The 21,064-nt window shown below is 35.5% G+C and overlaps 1 protein-coding gene across 8 annotated transcripts in view; it reads left to right on the top strand.

The window, feature by feature from the left end:
- TMEM117 (transmembrane protein 117) overlaps window positions 1-21,064 on the top strand; it is a 214,606-nt gene that overhangs the window by 132,383 nt on the left and 61,159 nt on the right. For all 8 annotated transcript variants that reach the window (XM_082769091.1, XM_082769092.1, XM_082769093.1 and 5 more), the window contains one exon: window positions 5,049-5,146. In XM_082769091.1, the coding sequence (XP_082625217.1) occupies window positions 5,049-5,146 (98 nt within the window). The remainder of the gene's footprint in view (window positions 1-5,048; window positions 5,147-21,064) is intronic.

The following is a 21,064-nucleotide window of genomic DNA, read 5'->3' as shown; positions in this document are numbered from 1 at the left end:
AATTAGCAGTTATTTCTGAGGTATGTGTATCAAAGTTTTTGACACTTCTGCTCATCTGCTAAAAGAATTTCATAATTAACGAAGACATTTCACATTATTGCTGTGTAAGCCATGGAAGTGATGAGCTATGATCTGCAGCAGACAAGTTTTTTTTCCTTAGTGTCCAGCTGATAGAAGCATAAAAGCATCTTCCATATAGGTTACTCTTGTACTTCAAGTGAACAACTCTGCAATTTTTATCTCAAAGAGAATGAAGACAAAAATGATGGATGGAAGCTTTTAATGACTAAGTATTAAATGTATCCCTGGTTTTGTGTACACTTGCCATGATGTAGTATAGTACTTGAAGACCATGATGTGATAAAGAATTGATGTGTAGTTAGTGGACCACTTATGTATAGTTTTTACCTAAAAGCACATAGCTACAGAGTGAAGGAAGTGGAATGGGAGTGCAGTACATACTTCGTGGTACATATTGGCTCTCGTTGACTTCATACTTTGGCTTCTATAAATGTTAATACTTTAACCTGATTTAGCCACACCATCTATGGAAAAACAAACAAACAAACCCTCTTGCTGTTATGTAAGCATTGATGAGTACTTACAGAAAGCACCAACAGGCTATTTTGATGAGAAACATTGTGCTGTATGAAACCAAGTGATGTGCACACACCTACCCTGGGAAATTGCTCGTGTCCCCTGGTTCCCACCAGTGCTCTGCTGTGACTGCTACATGGAACACTTCTGCCACTAGTGCTTTATGTCTTGTTCCTATCAGTTATGTTTCTCAATTGGAAGACTGAAAATAATCAATTTCCTTTTTAAATAGTTTGGGGAGAGTGGAAAAGCTCTAATCCTGAACTGTTTCAAGGCTGAGTTTCAAATTAAATTGATTTAGTGCTAGTTATGAGGAGGATTATGATTTAAATCAAGAGATTTTGAAATTTTGAAGCTGCTAAAAATATAAATAAATTAACACTTACAACATCTGTGTCATATATTTGATAGTGGTAGAAATATATGGTAAAGAGAAGGATAGGTAATTCACCAAAAATAAAACTTGCTCTTCTGAAACATTGCTTGGAACACAAAATTTGTCCCATCCAAGCAGGATGGTCATTCTGCCTGTTTTTTTACTCATTTTTTATTGATTTTACCAAATGCAGTTACTCAAGCTACTCCACTTTCCAGCAATAGCACCAAGAAATTTTGCCCTCTAATCTGAGTAGTTGCAGTAGTTGCGCTTCTTTACTGATACAAGATGTTGCAGTCCTGCTGGTTGTTATACCTTGTACTGCTCATTACTGAATCTAAATAAATAAATAAATAAATAATCAGAGTTCACCATATGGTTTGTATTTTCAGGCTTTTTTTGCGGATCTTGGCTTCTTCCACATTTTGTTAAATTGGGTTAAATTCTGGAGGGTTGCTCTTATGCTGTTTTGATGATTTATCAAAGTGTGAATAAAGCAATGAAAATCCTCCACTGAAGGTGGTATCTACTTAATTAACGTTGTGCCATGGAACACATCACATCCTCGAGAGCTTGTCCAGCTTCCATTTCTCTTCCAAGATGCAGTTTCTACAGTAGCTTTTATAGACAAGTGCTACTATGAAACTATTTGATGTACTTTTATATTTTTAAGTTTCTGAAATGCAATTCAGCAGATGAAAACAGCTTGGCCAGAAGCCCATGCCACATCAGTTTTCCAGGAATTATCAGTTAGTGCTCTGAAGATCACAGTGTAGCTCCTACAAATGAGTAATTTGGAAGATGTTTTGAAAACATGGCCATAGTATGAGGTCATTTTCTTCTTTTTTTTAAGAAAGCATCACTTGCAATTAACTTATTAATAGAAAATAGTTAGGCTTTCATGAAACTCCCACTGCAGACATTGCTGTGAAGGATTCTGTGGCTTCCACCACAGTGTTTTTGGACATGGTTGTCTAGGGAGCAGAGATGCAAGGTATGTGCGGAGCATCCCAAGCAATATGCTCAAAGACCAGTGGCATGGAAAGAATATATATATGATCCTTAAGCTACCTTGCTGTTCCACCTAGTGAGGTACCTTAGATATCCTACAGTGTCCTACTGTTGTTTTTTGTTTGTTTCTGTCTTTGTTTCTCTTTTTTTTTGGTTGGTTGGTTGTTTTTGTTGCTTTAAATTTTTGCTTTCTGCTCTGGTTGTCTGTGTAAGTTACTTTTTCTTAACATGACTTTGAAACTCACTTTCTTTTATATGACGTGATACAATATGATACGACGATATCAAAAATAACAATGTAATTTTCTGTAGTAAAAACAGTGAATCGTATAATTTTGCTACTAATTTAATGATAGTAATATTCCTTTAAAAACATTGTTATTTTTATAGTTAATGTGAAATTAACTGTATAAGTAGTTAATAAAGTATTATTTTTATTTGGCAAAGTGAAATTTAAGATCACATAATATATTGCAAAGCATACTTACATATTTTAATGAAAATATTTTGCTCTGGCATTTGTAACGGAAAAAGTCAGTGCATTACGAAGCTTTGTGTACTCCCATTCAGTCTATCCATTTCTCTCATTAGACACTAAATAAAATGAAAGAGTATACAGTCATAATAATAAGGGCCATTTCTTTTTGAATTGAGTCAGTGTAATTAATTGTTTAAAGTATGATATCACATCTCTTAGCTGTTCAAGAAAAAAAAATGCATTACTTAATTACTTTGTAAGTTGCTTTCTCTGGTTTATCTTGATTATGTAAGATACAGGGATACATAGAATTACTGAAGCGATCAATTATTTTCTATTCCTGAATATCAGCAGTGTTTTCAAATACAGCAGAGTAAAAAAAAAAAAAAAAAAAAAAAAAAAGATAGATGTTTACTAGTCAGTAATTGCATAGTGAAATACAAAAAGAGAAAAAATATAAAACCCCCAAACCACGCACATCTCATATTATTAAGTTGTGCAAATTAAATGAAAGTTTATGTTTTTGTTTCTTTTTCCAAAAGCATTCTACCAACCGCAATGATTTTTGGTGTTTCTGTCCAAAAAGTTATTTGCACTATGACAGTGTTGGGTACTTTTCTCCCGTAAGCCGTCCTTGACTAAACCAGAAAATGAATTTGATTTCTCTAATGCAAAAGGTAATTGGATTTCTCTTTATGGAATGCATCCCTTTAATGACTGTCTCTGCTTCAGCCAATTTAGCTGCAAGTGACCTGACATTGATCTGGTGATATGACTTTAAATAAATGCCACAGCTGGGAGATGAGGGACCAACTGTCTGATATCAGAAAGAACATTTCCTGCCTCCTCTTGCCATTTTCCTCAAAAAATATCTCCTTCTTGAATGTCATTCTCATGAAACATGCCACTAATAATTGGTCATAGACCAGCAGATTGCATCCTTCTAGCAAATAATAAGTATTTCCCAGAAAGCGACTGGAGCAGCTATTTTAAAAATTGAATAAAACCTCTCAGAATAACTGTTCTTCTTCACAAGTATTTATTACTGTGTAGATTTTTCCTGAGAGATTAAGTGTAACTAAAGTAGTAAATTAAATCTTTACAGAGGTCTTGTTCAACATTAAATATTCATTGAAATATTTGTTTAGCTAATGGGGGTCTTGTAAAAAAGTATCGTAGCATGTTTATCCAAGAAAAGAATTACCTACAGAAAACAATTAATAAAGGTGGTATTGCACAATATAATCTGCTCTTTCTTCAGGCTAGGTTTAATGGAGTCATAAAATCCTAGAATGTGTATTTCCACTTATTTAACATATTCATTATCCTTCAGACCTAGTCCTTCAGGCTAATTTACTAAGCAATTTTAACCCTCAGTGGACTAGGAGCCAAAATTTAGAAGCTGAGTTTATTGTCGTTTTGATGTAATCATGGGCTATGTGTTCTCTTAACATTGTTAATGTCTTTGAAACTAGTAGCTCACACACTACATGGAAATGAGATCTTAAAAACTCTGTACCAAAATGAATGCAGTGGAAAATAAAACCAAGAAATCTTGACTTCAAGTTGAACACGTTTCCTATTGAAATTTCATTTCATACTAATCACAACAATTAGTAATTTTCCACAGTGTACTGATACCAATGACAGACAGTAAGAATTTGTTTCACTTGTATTTAGTAGCAGGTTCTCTCCCCTGTTTCCTTTATCTGTTCTTTATCAATTCTTTCTTAACCCTTATGTATGGATAGCTTTTCCACTCTTCTGGATCTTTTGCACAACAGAGGTGTTGAGTTTACTGTATGTAACTTTCACTAACTTGTAGTACAGTTATCTTGAAATAAATGAATATGAAAACATGAGCTTCCCAAAGGTGCAAGGGCCTGAGGGGTATTCACCTCCCTCATTTAGCTGAACGTCATTTTTAATTCTTTTGTGTACTACCCAGAAGTAGTGCATGCATATGAGTCTCTGGACAGAGAAACAGATGGTCTTTTCAGATAGGAATTATGAAAATGAGAATAAATATTTCATATTTTTAATTTTCATGCAAGTTTTAAGGGGTTTTCATGTCTCTAGTCCCAAGTGTGCTTTTGTTAGTGATACCAGAAAGCAAGAAGAGATTATAAATGGCATACAGTGCTTAATTCACAGGCTTACGCTCCCTGATACAACTCTGTCTTCAAGAGTGAAAATGCTGCCGATGCTGTTCTCATGGAAATGGATCCCCATCCCAGGTTGGGCTGAAAAGCCACAAGTATGCAAGCTCTGTAGCCATAGGCGAAACCAACTTACACTCTATAGTTTGCCCTAACTTTTAGGTTAGTTCTTCTTCTCTTCTTATTCTCAGATCTCCACAGGTTTCCTTCTTTTTCAAGGAATTGCTTGCACTTCTAGAGGCAGAATGTGTAGGACAATATACTTTTAGTTGATTAAAAATGATGTTGGAAATATTATTTTTCTACTGTCTATAATTAAAATCATCAGAACTGAAGCAGATTTGTCATACATAAAGTGTTAAGTCCTTCTTAGTGCTTTCTCTTCTGGCAGCAGTTTAACTATATGTTACCTCTGTTTTCTCTGTAGGTCACTGACATGATGCTTCAAGACAAACCCTACCCAGACTGGGGAAAGTCTGCCAGAGCTTTCTGGAAGAAAGGAAATGTTAGGATCATTTTATTCTGGTATGAATGTAATAAAATCAAATTCTGGTAAATTAAGCTTTTATAGATCATCCAAAAGTCTATCTTCTAATTCTCTGTGGCAGGAAGAGATATAATGGAAATACAAGGTAAGAAAAGAAAAATGGGAAAAATGACACTCAATCTAACAAAAAAAAAAAAAAAAAAAAGCATTATAAGCTGTATTTAAGTGAACACTTCCTAAAAAATTGTTTATTTAAAAATATAATTTTAAAATCGATTTATACTGTTTCTTTTATTGTAACCTTGACGCCATTTAAAATGGAGTTTGCTCCAAAATTTTTACTGCATCAGAAAATACTTAGATGACCAATTGTGAGTCCTTTTAATTAAGGTAAGTAGATAAGTAGATGTCCTTTTGTGACCTTGAAATTAATAGGAGTAATTATTTGAATTTGCACTTGAATGGGATTGCAAATAGCAAGTCATCTTCAGATTATTAAGAAAAATTTATAAAAATCAATACAAAAAATTGTGAGTGTTAAGCATTTCTTTGACCTTAACTGTAGCCTCTTCCAGGTAAATTCAGACCAAGTGGAACTGTTGAAATAGAACACATATTATGTCAGGAAAAAAATGGAAGATGGAAAATGTATAGTCTAAGAGGCAGACAGAGAACCTTGTGGCTAAAGATGAAAGAAATTACAAAGATTTTTTTCAACTACCTCAGAAGCAGAAAATCTGATGAAAATATTGACATACCTGTGTTTTGTTTTGTTTTGTGTTTTTTTTTTTTGTTTGTTTGTTTGTTTGTTTTAAAGAGCAAAGGGAAGAATTTAGAGAGAATTGTTACAGATATGCAATAGTACCTATACTTCTTAAGCAGCAAGGATGGGACTCTATATTAAATTGGGGCAATTAAAAGAAATGCTAAGAGAAATGTGAAAACTAAAAAGAGAGCAGAATCAGGTGGCTGATTGTCTGCAGCCAAGGCTTGTAAGGAACTGAAGGGGCTGAACTGATGCAAATTTTATTAGCACTTAATTGCCTATTGAAAAACTGAAGGTTAAAAACTGGCTTTTGTTTTGGTTCTGATGCTTTTTTTTTCAACAAACAAGAATTATCCTACTGGCCTGTAAGTCTTAGCTCAGTATTAGTTAAATGGATTGGATACATCATTAATAATAGAATTATGAACAGAACTCGAGATTAAATTCTGCTAAAAAAAACCAGGGTAGCTTTGCTGAAAAAAAACCTTCTCTGATCTGTTAGAAGTCTTTGAACATGTCATCAAAATAATGGATGAGGAAGAAATGCTTGATGTAATTTATTTGGACTTCCAAAAGGCTTTTGACAAAATTCTTCACTGAAGGCAATTAAGAAAAATAGTAAGCCCCATGGAGTTTGCTGAAGTCATCTAGGAATCAGCTAAGAGCTGTGCAATGAAAGGTATAAATAAAGTAATATTTTTCTGCTATGCTCATTAGGGTGGGGACACCTGTTCCTTAATGTTACAAATAGTCTTCACAATTTGTATACATCATATACATTAGAAAGCTAGGTGAAAAGATAACGTGATTGAAAAGACTGAATTCTGTAGAGGAGCTCAAACAACTTCTTGCTGTGCAAGGCATGAAGAGGAAGATTCTGTCTCAGTATACTGGGGTGGTCAGAAATGTAAAGCAGATGAATCAAAAAATGCTTGGATATGTTACATGTGGGCTAGCAATTATACGAGTATCATATCATTAAGTCAGTAAAAAGCTAATCAAGTTTTGTTTACCTTTATCTAAAGAATTGCCTTGTCTAAAAGACTAGAAGGGAGATTAATTAAGAGTCAAGTTAAAAAAAAAAAAAAAGTAATTTCACAGACTGGAGGAATAAAGAAAGGGTTAAAAGCAAGGTGTCACTATAGGGATTTTTCTTTTCAAATTTATACATCAGATAGGGAGAATAATAATGCGCTATTAAAACTACATTTATATTGTTACAAAAGATGTTATAACTTCTTGCAGGCATAAATCTTGCAGTTAAAAATCTGTATTTTCTTTCAAATAATATTCACATTAACAAATTTTACCAAAAGTTTAAAATGGAGATAAAGTAAAAATGCTTTTTTTTTTTTTTTTTTTTTTTTTTTTTTTTGTGAGTGATTTTCATGCTGAAGAGTATGCTTAATTGGGGGCTTAGAAAACTAAAAGTTGGCATAAATAGTCTTATTTTTAGCTTTAAGCGTTGAACTAAAATCACCCTGTACAGAAGTGTACATTCTGTAGAGATGTTATTTAGATATTGCATATTAGATAACAGTATATATTAGACCCTTTTTATCTAGTAAGTAGGAAAAATGGAGGAGGGAAGTTTAAATACTGATAGGGTTATGCAAATAATGAGAAGTCTTGGTATTTCATTTGTTATTGTTGAAGTCGGGTGATGTGAGCAGCTTTATTTCTGAAATGTTCCAAATGAAGCATCCTTGATAGTATGTGGTATACACAAGCAATGTAAATATTGGATACACACTGGACTTGTTTTTTTTCTGGTAACTTCATTTTTGCTTTCAGGTTTTTCTTTGTAAAATTAGAAAATGTCTATAAACATACCAAAGACAGACGGATTGTCATGGGGATGAAGACACCATCCACTTGTTTGTAACAGCTGATCATGTGATGGCTTTGTGTTTCTCATCTGGAAACATTCTCAGCTCTCCAGTGCAACTAATTAGTAAAGGTTTTAATCTAGCTTATGCTCTCCTGTTTTAAATCATTCCTTGGAAGCATTGTCAACAACTGGTGCTTGGTTGCTCCTGAGGATTCTGGCTGCCTTTTGTATGTCTTCAGAATATAATTCTTCCACAAACAGCTCAGCTAGCTCAAAAATGTCCATTTGCTATTTGCCTTTGCCTAGTCTCTCACTAAAGAGTTGATTGAAGTACATTCTACTTTTTAAAGCTTTTTTGTTGTTGTTTTATTGATAAAAAGATCTCCGTTGTGGTCTTCTCCAGCTCTGCTCATGGCTAATTCCACCATGCAGAGACACATTTGTATAATGCTGTTATGGTCTGTGTTACAAATCCCCTGTATAGGGATTTGGTGATATAGCTTTCAGAGAATGCAATGAAGTATCTGGAACACTGGTGGAATTGCTAGGATAGGATGGGAATGTTTGTAGACTAAGGAAGGAAAATACCAGTGGGGTATTCAATATCCCTACACCATCTGTCAAATTATATATGATATGTGAAGACTGGCATTTGAAAGAAGCAACAAGAAAAAAAAGGATTGTTAATTAAGCCAGACAAAGATCTTGGACAAGACTGACTACAAGCCAGCAACAAGCCAGTAGCTACTGCTAGGTTAAATAAATAGCTTAAAACAGTAGTTATTTTTAATGTTTGGATATTAGCGAAAGCAGAAATACAATGGGCGAAGACTGATTCTCTTGTGAATAGTTTTTTTATTCCTCTGGAATATTGAATAAGTCCGACCTATGCTAAAGGACTCTTTTTTAAGAAAAGCACTTCTCAAGATAGAAAATAAGATGACTAAACACATTAAAAAGTGAACTGCAAAAGGAAGAAAATATTGTTAATATGAAAAATTACCTATAACTAATTATGAAAAAATACCTATAATTAATTTAGTAAGGAGTTACGGAACCTTTGTTTTATATGAAGCAGGTCCTGATTCTTTTGAGATCTCAGCAAGAAAGACATGGACACTCAAGGCAGCTAAACTGGTTTATTGCGTAAAGGCTGGAAATTATAGAAAATGTAATAGCCAATCTTATGTCCCTTCTGATGCTAGGAACCTCAGCTATTGTGGGATCAAGTGAGGCCACCTAGGCTGATGATGGCATACTGTGCAGAGGTCCCATCCATAAAGGATGTTCATCAGCTTCACTGCTCTTCATATCTTCAGAGTATTTTTCTAAGTGAACAAACTTGTACAATACTGAATTTTCTAGATGGTACACTGAGGTTTGCTGAAAGTGTTGCACTCTTATATATCTGTTTTGGAGTGAGCTCTTACAAGCAGTACATGTGGGTAGTGCTGTTGAAGGCAGAGCATGCTAATGCCATGGCATTTGCTCAGGTTACAATACTGTCACTGCTGTCAACAAGGCCCATGGCTAAACTCTGCCTACTATGTGCCTGAAATCACAATCACAATGCAATGTCTTCCCTTGCCCCCCCTTCAGAACCTGTGAAACATCACCCATGGTAGTTACAGTAATATCACCAGGACATCTCTGGGCTGTGCACACAGTTTGGGTAATAGAGGAAAGACCCTTATACTCTTTCTATCTTGACAAACTGTCCCAATATTAATTATCCTCAAAACTTTCCTGACAAAAGACAAGGGGATTATAATGAGGGAAATGTAAAGAGTTCTGCACGTGAACTTTTAGCTGAACAGAAAAAAAGAACATGAACAAAAAGAAATGAGATTACTGGAAGAGAGTAGAAGTGCTGCTGAGGACTGTGTAACCAGGGAAGAGAAAAATGATATGCAAAGATAGATTATCAAAATGGTGGAGTGTCGTGATAACAGAGGACTGTGCAGCTGAATACTGATTGCGGACAGGGTGACAGAACAATATACACCAGCTCAATGTTTAAATATGCAAGTAGCAGACTGGAATCCATTTCTGTGGTGTTCCTGGCTAGACATTCATTGTATGTGTACACAATGATCAGTCTTCATCGGTGCAAATACGTGCCTGACAGAGGACTCTTGTCTGAAATAATAAAAAAGAACATACCAACATGGAGAAGAAATAAAATAATATGGGGAACGGTAAATTTCCAATTCTCTGTATTTGACTTTGGAAACAATAATATTCTCTATTACTGTGTGCTTCATAAACTCTGTCTAGCTTTCTTTAGTGAAGAGCAGGACTGAACATGCTCAGAAATGGGTTAGTAATCATAGTACTTTGATGCAACAAGTTAGTGATATAGTTTTAAAAACTTTTATTCAAATTAATTGCTCAGAATTGCTACAGACTACTACATCATGTACACATGTTATATTTTTAGAAGATGATGTTAAACATGGGTTTATGTAGGTTTTTTAATTGGACAATATTTTGTGCCCTGCAAGTAGAGTAAGCTTCCTTACAGGATAGATAGCCATGTCTCCTACACAGAAATGAACTATAGCTTCTTTCAGTGATTTTCTGTTATGCACCTAATTGAGTGTTTGTTTTGATAACTTATATTTCTGTATTCTGTGCATTCACAGTCAAGATGATAAATGTGTACTGGACTATTACATTCTTTTCACTTATATGAATGTAGTTCATATATTTGTTTCAAAAGACAGCTTCTTGAAATATCCATTCTTTTCATTATAAGCTGCACTGAGAAAAGCTAATTAGACATAGCTTTACCAACCAAAATTACATACTAATCTAAACAAAACAAACCTTTCATTATGTTTGTGTAAAGGTTTCTTTTGTGATGCAGTCATACAAATACAACTGTACAAAACCACAAAATAATTATGTATATATACATACAGAGTAAAATATTCATACATATGCACACATACATTATTCACTCTGTATTTTGGAAATTTTTAAGCTCACCCATTAATTCTTTCATACTTAAATAATTTATCTTGTAATATGATACTCACTACTGGACTGAAACCTGGAATTACACAGCAGGGAAGGCAGGTTTCCCAGTAAACAGTGTAAATAGAAAAAGCATAACAATATTTTTCAGTGTTAGTGCTCCCAGTGAATCTTTTATGCTCATGCTATAACCAAAGTAAGTAACTTCAGTTTGGCCTCAGTTTGGATAAGCAAGTCAACAAACAAGTTCCTCAGCATTTACTCTCTTTTTCAATACAAAATCTTCACTTTCACAGAGAATTTGTATTGAGCATTCTGACTACTAATCTGGGCAGACATTGTTAAATGGATTGTGAGAGGATAAAACTGTCCATGAATTGGTACATTTAGTCAGGCAATCAAGAATTAACACATGATCACCATTTGTAAAGAGATTACTAAAATGTTTTTGATAACATTCATTTAATTTCTGTTCTGTGTATTATTAGTAAACTCTGCTGTAAGATTAATATAATTAACATATGTTGAAAATAAATCCTAATAATCCAGACCAACCAACTTTCTTTCATACAAGTGATAATTGTTCAAGTATATATATGTTCTTAATTTTCTTCACTTAACCATACTACCTGAAAATGTATTACTAGAAATATTCAAGCAGCTTTTTGTTCTAACCTAAGTTTGATCCAGTTCAGACTCTCAGGGTCAAGTCTTGAGCAATATTTTCTCATTTTGATAGCAAAGTACTTTTATGCTGTCTCATGTGGAAAAGTAAGAGTGGTTAGACCTCACTAGAACGTCTCAAGCGTGACAACCCCATGCACCAGACCCTGTTTGGGGACCTCATTCTCTCTCATACTCTCCCCCCACTCTTTGGTCAATGAAGTGTCAGTAATTCAGCATTTTCCCATCGATCTGCTCTACCCAAAGAGTTATTCAGTCCTCTTTAAACACTTCTGTCTCCCCACTGACTTCCAGTATAAGCAATAGCTCCAGGCTCAGAAGCAGGAAGAGAAAAGGACAAAAAAAATGGGGCTCTAAGCCACCTGTGGGGTGGTTGGCTTCTGAGATAGTGTTTGCTGCTTTGACATCATGACCTTTCCCTGGCTTTTGTCAGGAAAATCAAGGAGATAGGCACATCCTAGTCCACAGTCCACCTGTGTGTCCAGGTGGGGCATGTTACTCATGGGCTAGTAATGTGTGAGTGAAAGGAAAGGTAGGTAGCTCTGCATGGCATTGCATACGCATGAGCAGAGAGACTGGATCCATATGTGAGGGAGTGTACGTGAGTCTCCCATCTGCCTGACCTGTCAAGAAAGAAGTTTGTACCTTGCCTGTGCCTATACCAGGCTCTATTTGGAAGGGCTGTACCCTGCGTTTTGCCCCACTCTGTTTGCCATAGGAACAGTGAGATAAGTCATTCCTCACAGCAGTTTTCTCCGCAGAAGGAAAAGCATTTAAGACAAAAACAAGCTTAGGGAGCTCTGAGATCTCAAATTCAAAAAATACTATCAGGTGAGATCACTTTAGCATGAGGATAAGTTTGTTAAATTCATCTTGTTAAAGTAAATAAAATAAAGTGGTCACATTTTTTTTCTTTTTTCTTTTTCTGATGGAGACTCCTACAAACCAAACAAAATGTATGTTCTTTCTTACTTGTATTTATATGAATATAAGAAGTGTTGGCAGAGATGGAGAGTGGCTGTAGCATGGCAATTTATTCTCATACGATGTAGGACACACACATGCATATTAACATCCACAGATACAGCCACGATCTAAACGGCAATAGAGGTGAGCAAAGGAACTCTTAACACCCACTGTACAAACACTATTACCCTGATAAGCTCCAGTGTTGAAATATTTTGTGTACTGGCAAGGTAAAAACGATTCATGGACCAATCTGACTGAAAGGTAGTTGTACTGAACAGAGAAAAAGTGCATCCATTAGCTACAGCGGGTTTAGGATTGGGACCATAAACTTCAGTTTCACCTTTGATTTGGCTTGAATTCTTTTGAACTGTGGTACCAAGTTTGTATCTTATAGTGTATCTTTTCAGTTGCTCAGCCTGTTTAAAAGTTTTTGAGTTATATTTGGTATGTACTTGCTGTCTTCAATAGCTGATAGCCTGTTAGAAAACGAGACTGTTTTTATTCCTACATGATTGCTAGATCTCTAAGTATAGCCCTCATAATTGGATGGATATGGCAACCCATCTTCACCTCTTAAAAAGTACATTTTATTCTATCCCTGTTAGTGAGCAAGAGGTATATCACGAACAGTTACTAAAAATATTTTATCCAATGTGTAGCTTTAATAAAACTTCTTAAAGTGCAGTGTCGACAATGCTTCAGTAATAATGGCACTTCTAAATGAAAATGCTTTCACAAAATCACATTCTATGCCAAAAAAGAAAAAAGAAAAATCTGTAATGCTTAGATGATTTTTTTTTCTTAGCGGGTTTCAAAAGTTTTTTCTTTGAGATAGTCAAATGCAATCCTCAGTTCAGGCACAGGGCCATTTTAGAAGGGATGTTGCAGCTAGTCCTCTTTTAGCATCATCTCTTCACTTCCCACAGAATTTTTGCTGAGCTGGAGACACATCTGCCTCCTCTTAGGGCCCAAGGAAAATCTTCCAGGAGAAAAGCAGAATCACTGATGTGGTGGGTTGTTCTGTCAGTGTCCTCCTCCTGGTTGTTTTCCCTTCTTTCATCTTCTGCAATGTAAATTCATTTGTTATTAGAAAAAATATCTTCTTCAATATAGCTCTTACAACTAGCCTCCCTCTAGATCCACTGAAGAGTAGGGTGAGTGTCAGAAAATATGCATTATGTGATCATGCATGCAGAAGAAAATTCTGAAATTTAGATTATAACAATATATAATTGATTAATTGTGAAAGTTACCCCAGCACAGAAGTTCCAAGTACTGCAATTAGATCAGCATGCACACTGTGGGCAATTATTGATACAGCAAAAAAATATGCATCGAGTTAACAAGGTAGAAATTTATTGTCTTTCATCCTTACTTAGCTGTGCTAAGGCTTGGTAAAATCTTGGCCCAAACATGATCTGATTGACTGAAACTCAAGCCTCTTTGGAGAAGCTTTAAAAAATCCATGCTGCATGGAGAATGTTCAGCCTCAGCCAGTGTTTTTGTGCAAGATGTACATCCTGAAAGGCCACAAAATTCAATGGAGATCAGAAAATGAGTGCTTCAGCTGCTGGTGCTCACAGCCGTAGTTCACAGACTTTGTCGTGGCTGGATTCCAAAAATCAATTCAGTTTTGTAGAATAAATGTGGTGATTACAGCAATTAAATTATTTCCATTCCTGGAATCCAGGAGTAATTTTTTAATATAACATTTCTCTGTAATGCATATCATGCCTTAGAATTTGCTGATATATTTAGCTCAACTCCTGACTCATCATCTTTCTCGTATCCTCTTATTTCCCATAAATACTGAATATTCAGACAATCTGGATTAGAAAGCACATGGGAGCCATTTCAATAAAAGCGTATGCTTGGTTAAAACTAGTATTTCAGGTTGTTCTTAACCATGAAGGTGAATGTACATACTATTAATTAGTGCTTGTATAAAACCCCCATTTAAAATGTAAGGAGCATTTCTTTTGTTTCTTACTTGCTTTTCTAATTTAGAAAAAATATCAGTAGAGCTTTAAATTTAAAAGAATTTGCTGACAGCTATTTAAATCAAGACGTGCAATTTTAATTTTTTATTTATTTTTTTTTCTTAGCCTGGATGAGAATATTGTGGCCATATTTTTATTTCAAATAATTGCATGTTGTCTGTCTGTAAGTGTGACAGTAGAAAAAAACAATAGCTAAAACAAAGAATAGATGAATTTGTCAATAAAATCACAACAAAGGGTTGTTAACAAAAGGTGCCTGCAGGGCTCCTTGTTTCATAATGTATGTTTTGATGATTTAACTTTTTATAATATTTTTTTTTTGACAACACTTAAAAAGTCTTGGTAGCTGTTAAATGCTAATTAAATTTCAAACCTGTATCTTAGGGGTACTTTGTCCAGCATGAAGTTATCCTGATGAACATAATGAATTTGTCATAATGACTACTCATGGCTTCAGTAAATGTTATGGAAACAAAAATAGCATTAAAACACTACTAGACGTTTTCTGTCTTTTCAGGCTATTTACATACTGAAATGAACTATATTTTCCTTGAGGAAAAAAAAAAAATAGACTGCAATTTACTTTTTTTTTTTTCTACTACTGATTGTGTCATTGGTGAGCATAGCACTGATCCTCATACAAGGAGTAAATCTTTCTGGATTTCAATGGGATGTTTCTTGTCCATTATGGCTGAAGGGGTAAGGCAAAGCCAAAGGACAACCATCTGAAAAAATATATTCAGCCTTGAGAGATGTTCATATTTTTGGAAGCTTTGTTTCTTGTACTGCTTCCCTTCCTGTCACTGCTTCCCTGTTTGTTTTTTACACACCCTACTAGAATCCACTTGTTTTGTCACAAAGTAACTTGAATCTAATTTTGCTAAGAAAAGGATATCTTAAACTTGGGAAGGTAGAAGACAAAAGCCAAAAAATTATCAAAAGATTATATTAAAAAAGCAGAGGAATTAATGTTAATTTCATGACTTGTTATCACAACTTTAGTTTATTCAGATATTCTGGGAAAAAAAAAAAAAAAAAAAAAAAAAAACATTTATTATTTTACAGATGCTATATACAGGTTTGTCCAGGTGCTGAATAAGTGTTCTCTTTGAGAGCTCAGGACTGTGTTAGCTCCGGTGCAAGGTGTTGGACCCTTCTGCTTTTTCATACATCGGGGTATTGCATGGTGTGTAAAATGTGTGTAAAAAGTTTCTTTTTCTTTTCTTTCTCTTTCTGCCTGTTTAATAACTTTCTATTCAGATGAATTCATTTTTATCTGAATTTATACATAACTGTTGGAACTGTAAATAATGCAGTGCCCTAAGGTGTCACTGTTATGAACTGAAACTAATAATAATAATAATAATAATAATAATAATAATAATAATAATAATAATAATAATAATAATAATAATAATCTGGACGAGGGCATTGAGTGCACCCTCAGAAAGTTTGCAGATGACACTAAGCTATGCGCGTGTGTCGATCTGCTTGAGGGTAGGAAAGCTCTGCAGGAGGATCTGGATAGGCTGCACCGATGGGCTGAGGTCAACTGCATGAAGTTCAACAAGGCCAAGTGCCGGGTCCTGCACCTGGGGCGCAATAACCCCAAGCAGAGCTATAGGCTGGGAGAGGAATGGTTGGAGAGCTGCCAGGCAGAGAAGGACCTGGGAGTGATGGTGGATAGTCGGCTGAATATGAGCCAGCAGTGTGCTCAGGTGGCCAAGAAGGCCAACGGCATCCTGGCTTGTATCAGGAACGGTGTGACCAGCAGGGCTAGGGAGGTGATCGTCCCCCTGTACTCAGCTCTGGTGAGGCCGCACCTCAAGTACTGTGTTCAGTTTTGGGCCCCTCGCTACAAGAAGGACATGGAGGTGCTTGAGTGGGTGCAGAGAAGGGCAACGAAGCTGGTGAGGGGCCTGGAGAACAAGTCCTACGAGGAGCTGCTGAGGGAGCTGGGCTTGTTCAGCCTGGAGAAGAGGAGGCTCAGGGGCGACCTTATCGCTCTCTATAGGTACCTCAAGGGAGGCTGTAGCGAGGTGGGGGTTGGTTTGTTCTCCCACGTGCCTGGTGACAGGACAAGGGGGAATGGGCTTAAGTTGAGCCAGGGGAGTTTTAGGTTAGATGTTAGGAAGAACTTCTTTACTGTAAGGATTGTGAGGCATTGGAACAGGCTGCCCAGGGAAGTGGTGGAGTCACCATCCCTGGAAGTCTTCAAAAGACGTTTAGATGTAGAGCTTAGGGATATGGTTTAGTGGGGACTGCTAGCGTTAGGTCAGAGGTTGGACTCGATGATCTTGAGGTCTCTTCCAACCTAGAAATTCTGTGTGATTCTGTGATAAATTTTAAACCTTCAGTAAATTAATTTCCTATAAGCATCCTCCCATAACCATTGTTTCAAAACAACAATTAAAAACACATTTATTTAAGCTCTCCATTGTGCTGGCATTGTGCAGTCCAAGAACAAGTGACCTCTTCACCCTGGGGAGGTTACAGTCTGGAATTCAGATTTTAAAAAGAAAAACAATGCAGAGATGCATTAAACCCTTCATCTACAAATACAATTTGCTGTTCACAAAAGCAGTGCGTCGGTAAAAGATGACCCTTGACACATGCTCAGCCTCTAATCATTTGCGTGTTTTGACCTGACATCATTGATTGAAATATTCCAGGCCCATTGGCATAGTGCAGCAAACATAGGTCTTGGCCAAGGAAATAAAGCAAAGCATGTTTTCAACAACAGTAAACAATCTGGAAAGATCTTACTTGACTTTTAAATAATATATTGAATTGTAAGATCTGTAATTCAGGTGGGAAACAATCATCCCTGAGTAAATTTAATATGGTCAATCTGAAGTAAGACTGCACATGCAATGGCGATGTCATTCTTAGTGCACTGATATTCAGGATGAGACTTCTCTCAAAGGCAGGCCCAAGTTCCTTGTCTAAGCTTCTCTGCAATATTCTGTCACATGAAGTCTAACATATGCTACTAAACTTTAAAGGTTAATATGAATTCAAATGTTTTCCAGGGTTTCCTCCAGTGTATGACACAAGCTTGACCAAGCTGCATGAACATCTATCTATTATAAGGAAGTATATTATGAATGTAGCATTTTTCATGTAGACAGTGGTACTACTGGTTTTAATTTAAATGTCTAAATATAGAGGATTTAAGGCTGCCCAAAATTTTCAGGCTAACCAGGAAGCCATGCAGTGCTTAGGAAGATCTTCAGGATTGTTTCCTCGGGGTGGTATACTTAAGATATGAACACAATTTAATCATACTTGTCTTTAATAACTTGAACAGGAAAAGTTTGGGTTTATAGTAGACTAATTTACACTTCACAACATTATGTCTGTTTGAACAAGACCTTTAAAACATTTAGCCTTTCCCCTTGTGTGCAGCTGAATTGATAAAATTATCTCAGCTTCTTTAGTTTTATTTTTATGCAATGTAAAAAATTTATACTTTCTCCCAAAGCAAATTAATTTACACAACCCAAGCACAGATGAAAGCATCTGGTATGTAATAATAGTATTTCAAAGAAAGATTATGTTATGTTTCAGAAAGGTGGGGGTTTGTCTTTAGAATTAAACTTTGTTTTAAAGTTTTGGTTAGCAGAGTTTTTCAGCCCACTGTGTAATTTCCATCTGTTACTACCTGAAAGGTTTCCTTGAAGGGTTATTTTGGTGTCTTCAGCCAGAAGTGCCACTTGCTTTTTGTGCCACAAGATATTTCAGCAACTACAATCTGTTTTGGCTGGTCTCAAGAAGCGCACACTCTCTTCTAATCTATACACAACCTCAATTAGTGTTCAGGTCAGCAAGTGGGAAGACATTTATGGAATCAATCATTTTGGGTTAAGGAGTACACATCCTGCAAGTATACTAATGGAATAGAAATAATGCCTGGAACATCTCCAGAAGAGTCACAGTCTCAATGGAGCAATTAAATATGTATGAAGAATGTTTGCAGTGAAGTTCAAACACATCAGCCCGAGGCTTATATTTTTGGTTTAATTTATTCACAGCCTTTCTGTGTACTGCTGCTTGATGGTCCAAAAACACTTCTGCACGCATCTTCCTGCATTGTCTATGTACCCACAGACTGACAGATATAGTGGCAGTTGCTATTTTTAATCACCATCTCAGGAGCAAGGAGGAAGCTCTGCTGTAGAACAGTGCTGTGTTATTATTCAGGTTAGCAGTTTTTATTCATTAATATATTTGACGTCATTCACAGTATGGAAAGCAGTCTTCAGAATTAATTCAGACTGTGTTCAGGTAGTTAACAAAACTTCTTAGCCTGAACGTGCTGGCATTAGTAGGTCTTCAAAGTAGAGTGAGTATTGCGTGATATGGCCTGTATTGCATATCTTCATATCACTGCTTTTATCCTTCATGGAAGAGATGCTTATACTATAGCTAGAGGCTGTTTGTTTGTTTATTTATTTATTTATTTATTTATTTGTATTGTCAGTGAATAAGGGAGCTCTTTAAAAAGTTAGTGGTAATATTTCTCGGTAATTACGGTTCTTTGCAAAATGTATGAAAGAGCAAATGCTGTTTTCAGTAAACCATGAAAACAAAGTATTTGGAAATTTTAAAAGAGATTTTGCTTCTTTTGATAGCTCCTAGCTCCATGTTTTGTCACTGATCGGAGAACACCAGCATATATATTGCTTGGTTCATCTGTTATCAATTCAGACGCTATGAATAAATGGGATTGTCATATAACTAAGCTTAGAGCTATTGGCAAAGCAACTGAGCAAAGACAGCCTCTTAAAAGGATTACTGGTAATGTAATTACTTGTGGAAGATGTATGTTTATCTCCCACATGAAAACAACACCATCTTAATATGTTATTTAAGCAATAACATTAGTAGAATGAGAGCTTGTGTTCCAATAATGGCATGCACTACTGAGGGATAATGGCATGGTGAAGCAAAGGCATTTGTGTAAAGTAAACACTGAGCTAAAGCCAGAAATGTGCTTTTGTTTCTTAGCTAGTTTCAAGGCTGTTACTGAAACAAAACTTACTATCTAGTGACACTATAATTATTTTAATAAATGCAATGGAGTTCTAAGGCCTCAAAGCTCCTGATTATACATAGGTGATAGCTTATACCCATTGATAACAACTATAAAACAGCTAATAATGATATTACTAACACTTACAAAAAATGTGTTGCTAATATGACCCGTTACTGAAAATGCCAGGGATTTGTCATGGGAGTGCCTCCAATCAAACTAGTTTGTAGTGGTGCAGAATCAATTTAGGACATTCAATTCATTAACAGGACGAATAATCTTGGTGATGTAAAGTTACAGAAACCGCTGTGCTTGTAAGAAGTTCTGGTCAGTGTCTTTTCATATCCATTTTAGCAACCAAGATGATTGACTTTACCTAGTGAGAAAGAACATCCCCATTAGTATATTAAAATCAGCACCTGACCTTCATATTTTTGAAATCAATAGTGAAAACCCAGTAGTCTTCAATGAAGCTGTAATATTCCTTCAGATATTGACAGCAATTTTTTTCAGTTAGTTCTAGGGGAGATTTCCCCTTGCAGTATTTAATAAGCTCCAAGGCATCCATACAACTAGATTTTTGAAACATACACTGACAGGTATGCTGTTTGGCTAGTTTAGTCTTAATCACTTCCTTTCCTCAACTTTGACAGTATTTCTATTTCACAGCTTCAATATTTCTTTCTTCACTGTGTTCATTCATATTTCCCCCTTATTCAATAAGCAAAATTTTGATGTTTAGTATATGTTTCTCTCTTTGTTGTTGTTTTGTTTGTTTGTTTGTTTGTTTTCAACTTCATCAGTTTCCTTCTTCCATGCTTTTATTGAGTTTTGCTGTTGGCTTGTTTTTTGTTTGTCTTCCCTTAAATGGTAATTATCTGATTTTGAGTAATAATAATATTTCTAAGATTTATATTCTTGTGATTTTTATATCTGAAACCTGGCTGAGTTATTTCTTCTAATATATGGGTAAATAATCTGGTTTTCTGAGTGTAAGAAGTTGCATGCCCCCTGGTAGCATGGCATTCTGAACTGTAACGTGACAGCAGGTTATGCCTCACAATAACAAGATCAGATTAATAAGAAGACAGACAGTGAGATCTAGATATGTGTACTCAGAAAGTGATGCGTATGAAAAATGTTTTGCCCTTCCAGGAAAATGAGTAATAGCCAAAATACTTGACTATCTACATTTACATTTATATTTTAAGCATGTAAATATATTTAAAATGTCTTTTGAACTTGATCTACATGGTATTGTGGGGCTTGCAGTACTTCAGAAGATCAGGCCACCTGCATTTAATTGCATGGCTTTAGATTTAGAATCCTAACTTTAGACACAAGATCAAGTAGTAGTTTATTAAAAACACCTTATAAGATCTTTCACTGGACCATGTGAAAATTTCACATATTTTAACTATCTGCCCATCCTGTTAAACCCTCTTGGCATGTTCATTGCTGTGTTTTTCTTATCGGTTTGGAAGTAGACAAGTTAAAAATGTGAGGAGACACGAACCATTACTTTGTAACACCTTTATTCAATTTACCTCCTTAGTTTTCTCATTTTAACATCATTCTTGATATTTGGATATCTTCAAGGAGGTGATTCCTAGCACAAGAGCAAAACCAGATCTCTTTGAATTCAGAGAGGCGGGATCCAAATTTAGTGTCTCTCACTAAATGACTAGAAAG

This window comes from Aythya marila (genome assembly GCF_965140915.1).
Source record: "Aythya marila genome assembly, chromosome: 1".
Lineage (NCBI taxonomy): Eukaryota > Metazoa > Chordata > Aves > Anseriformes > Anatidae > Aythya > Aythya marila.
This window is presented reverse-complemented; position numbering and strand designations above follow the sequence as displayed.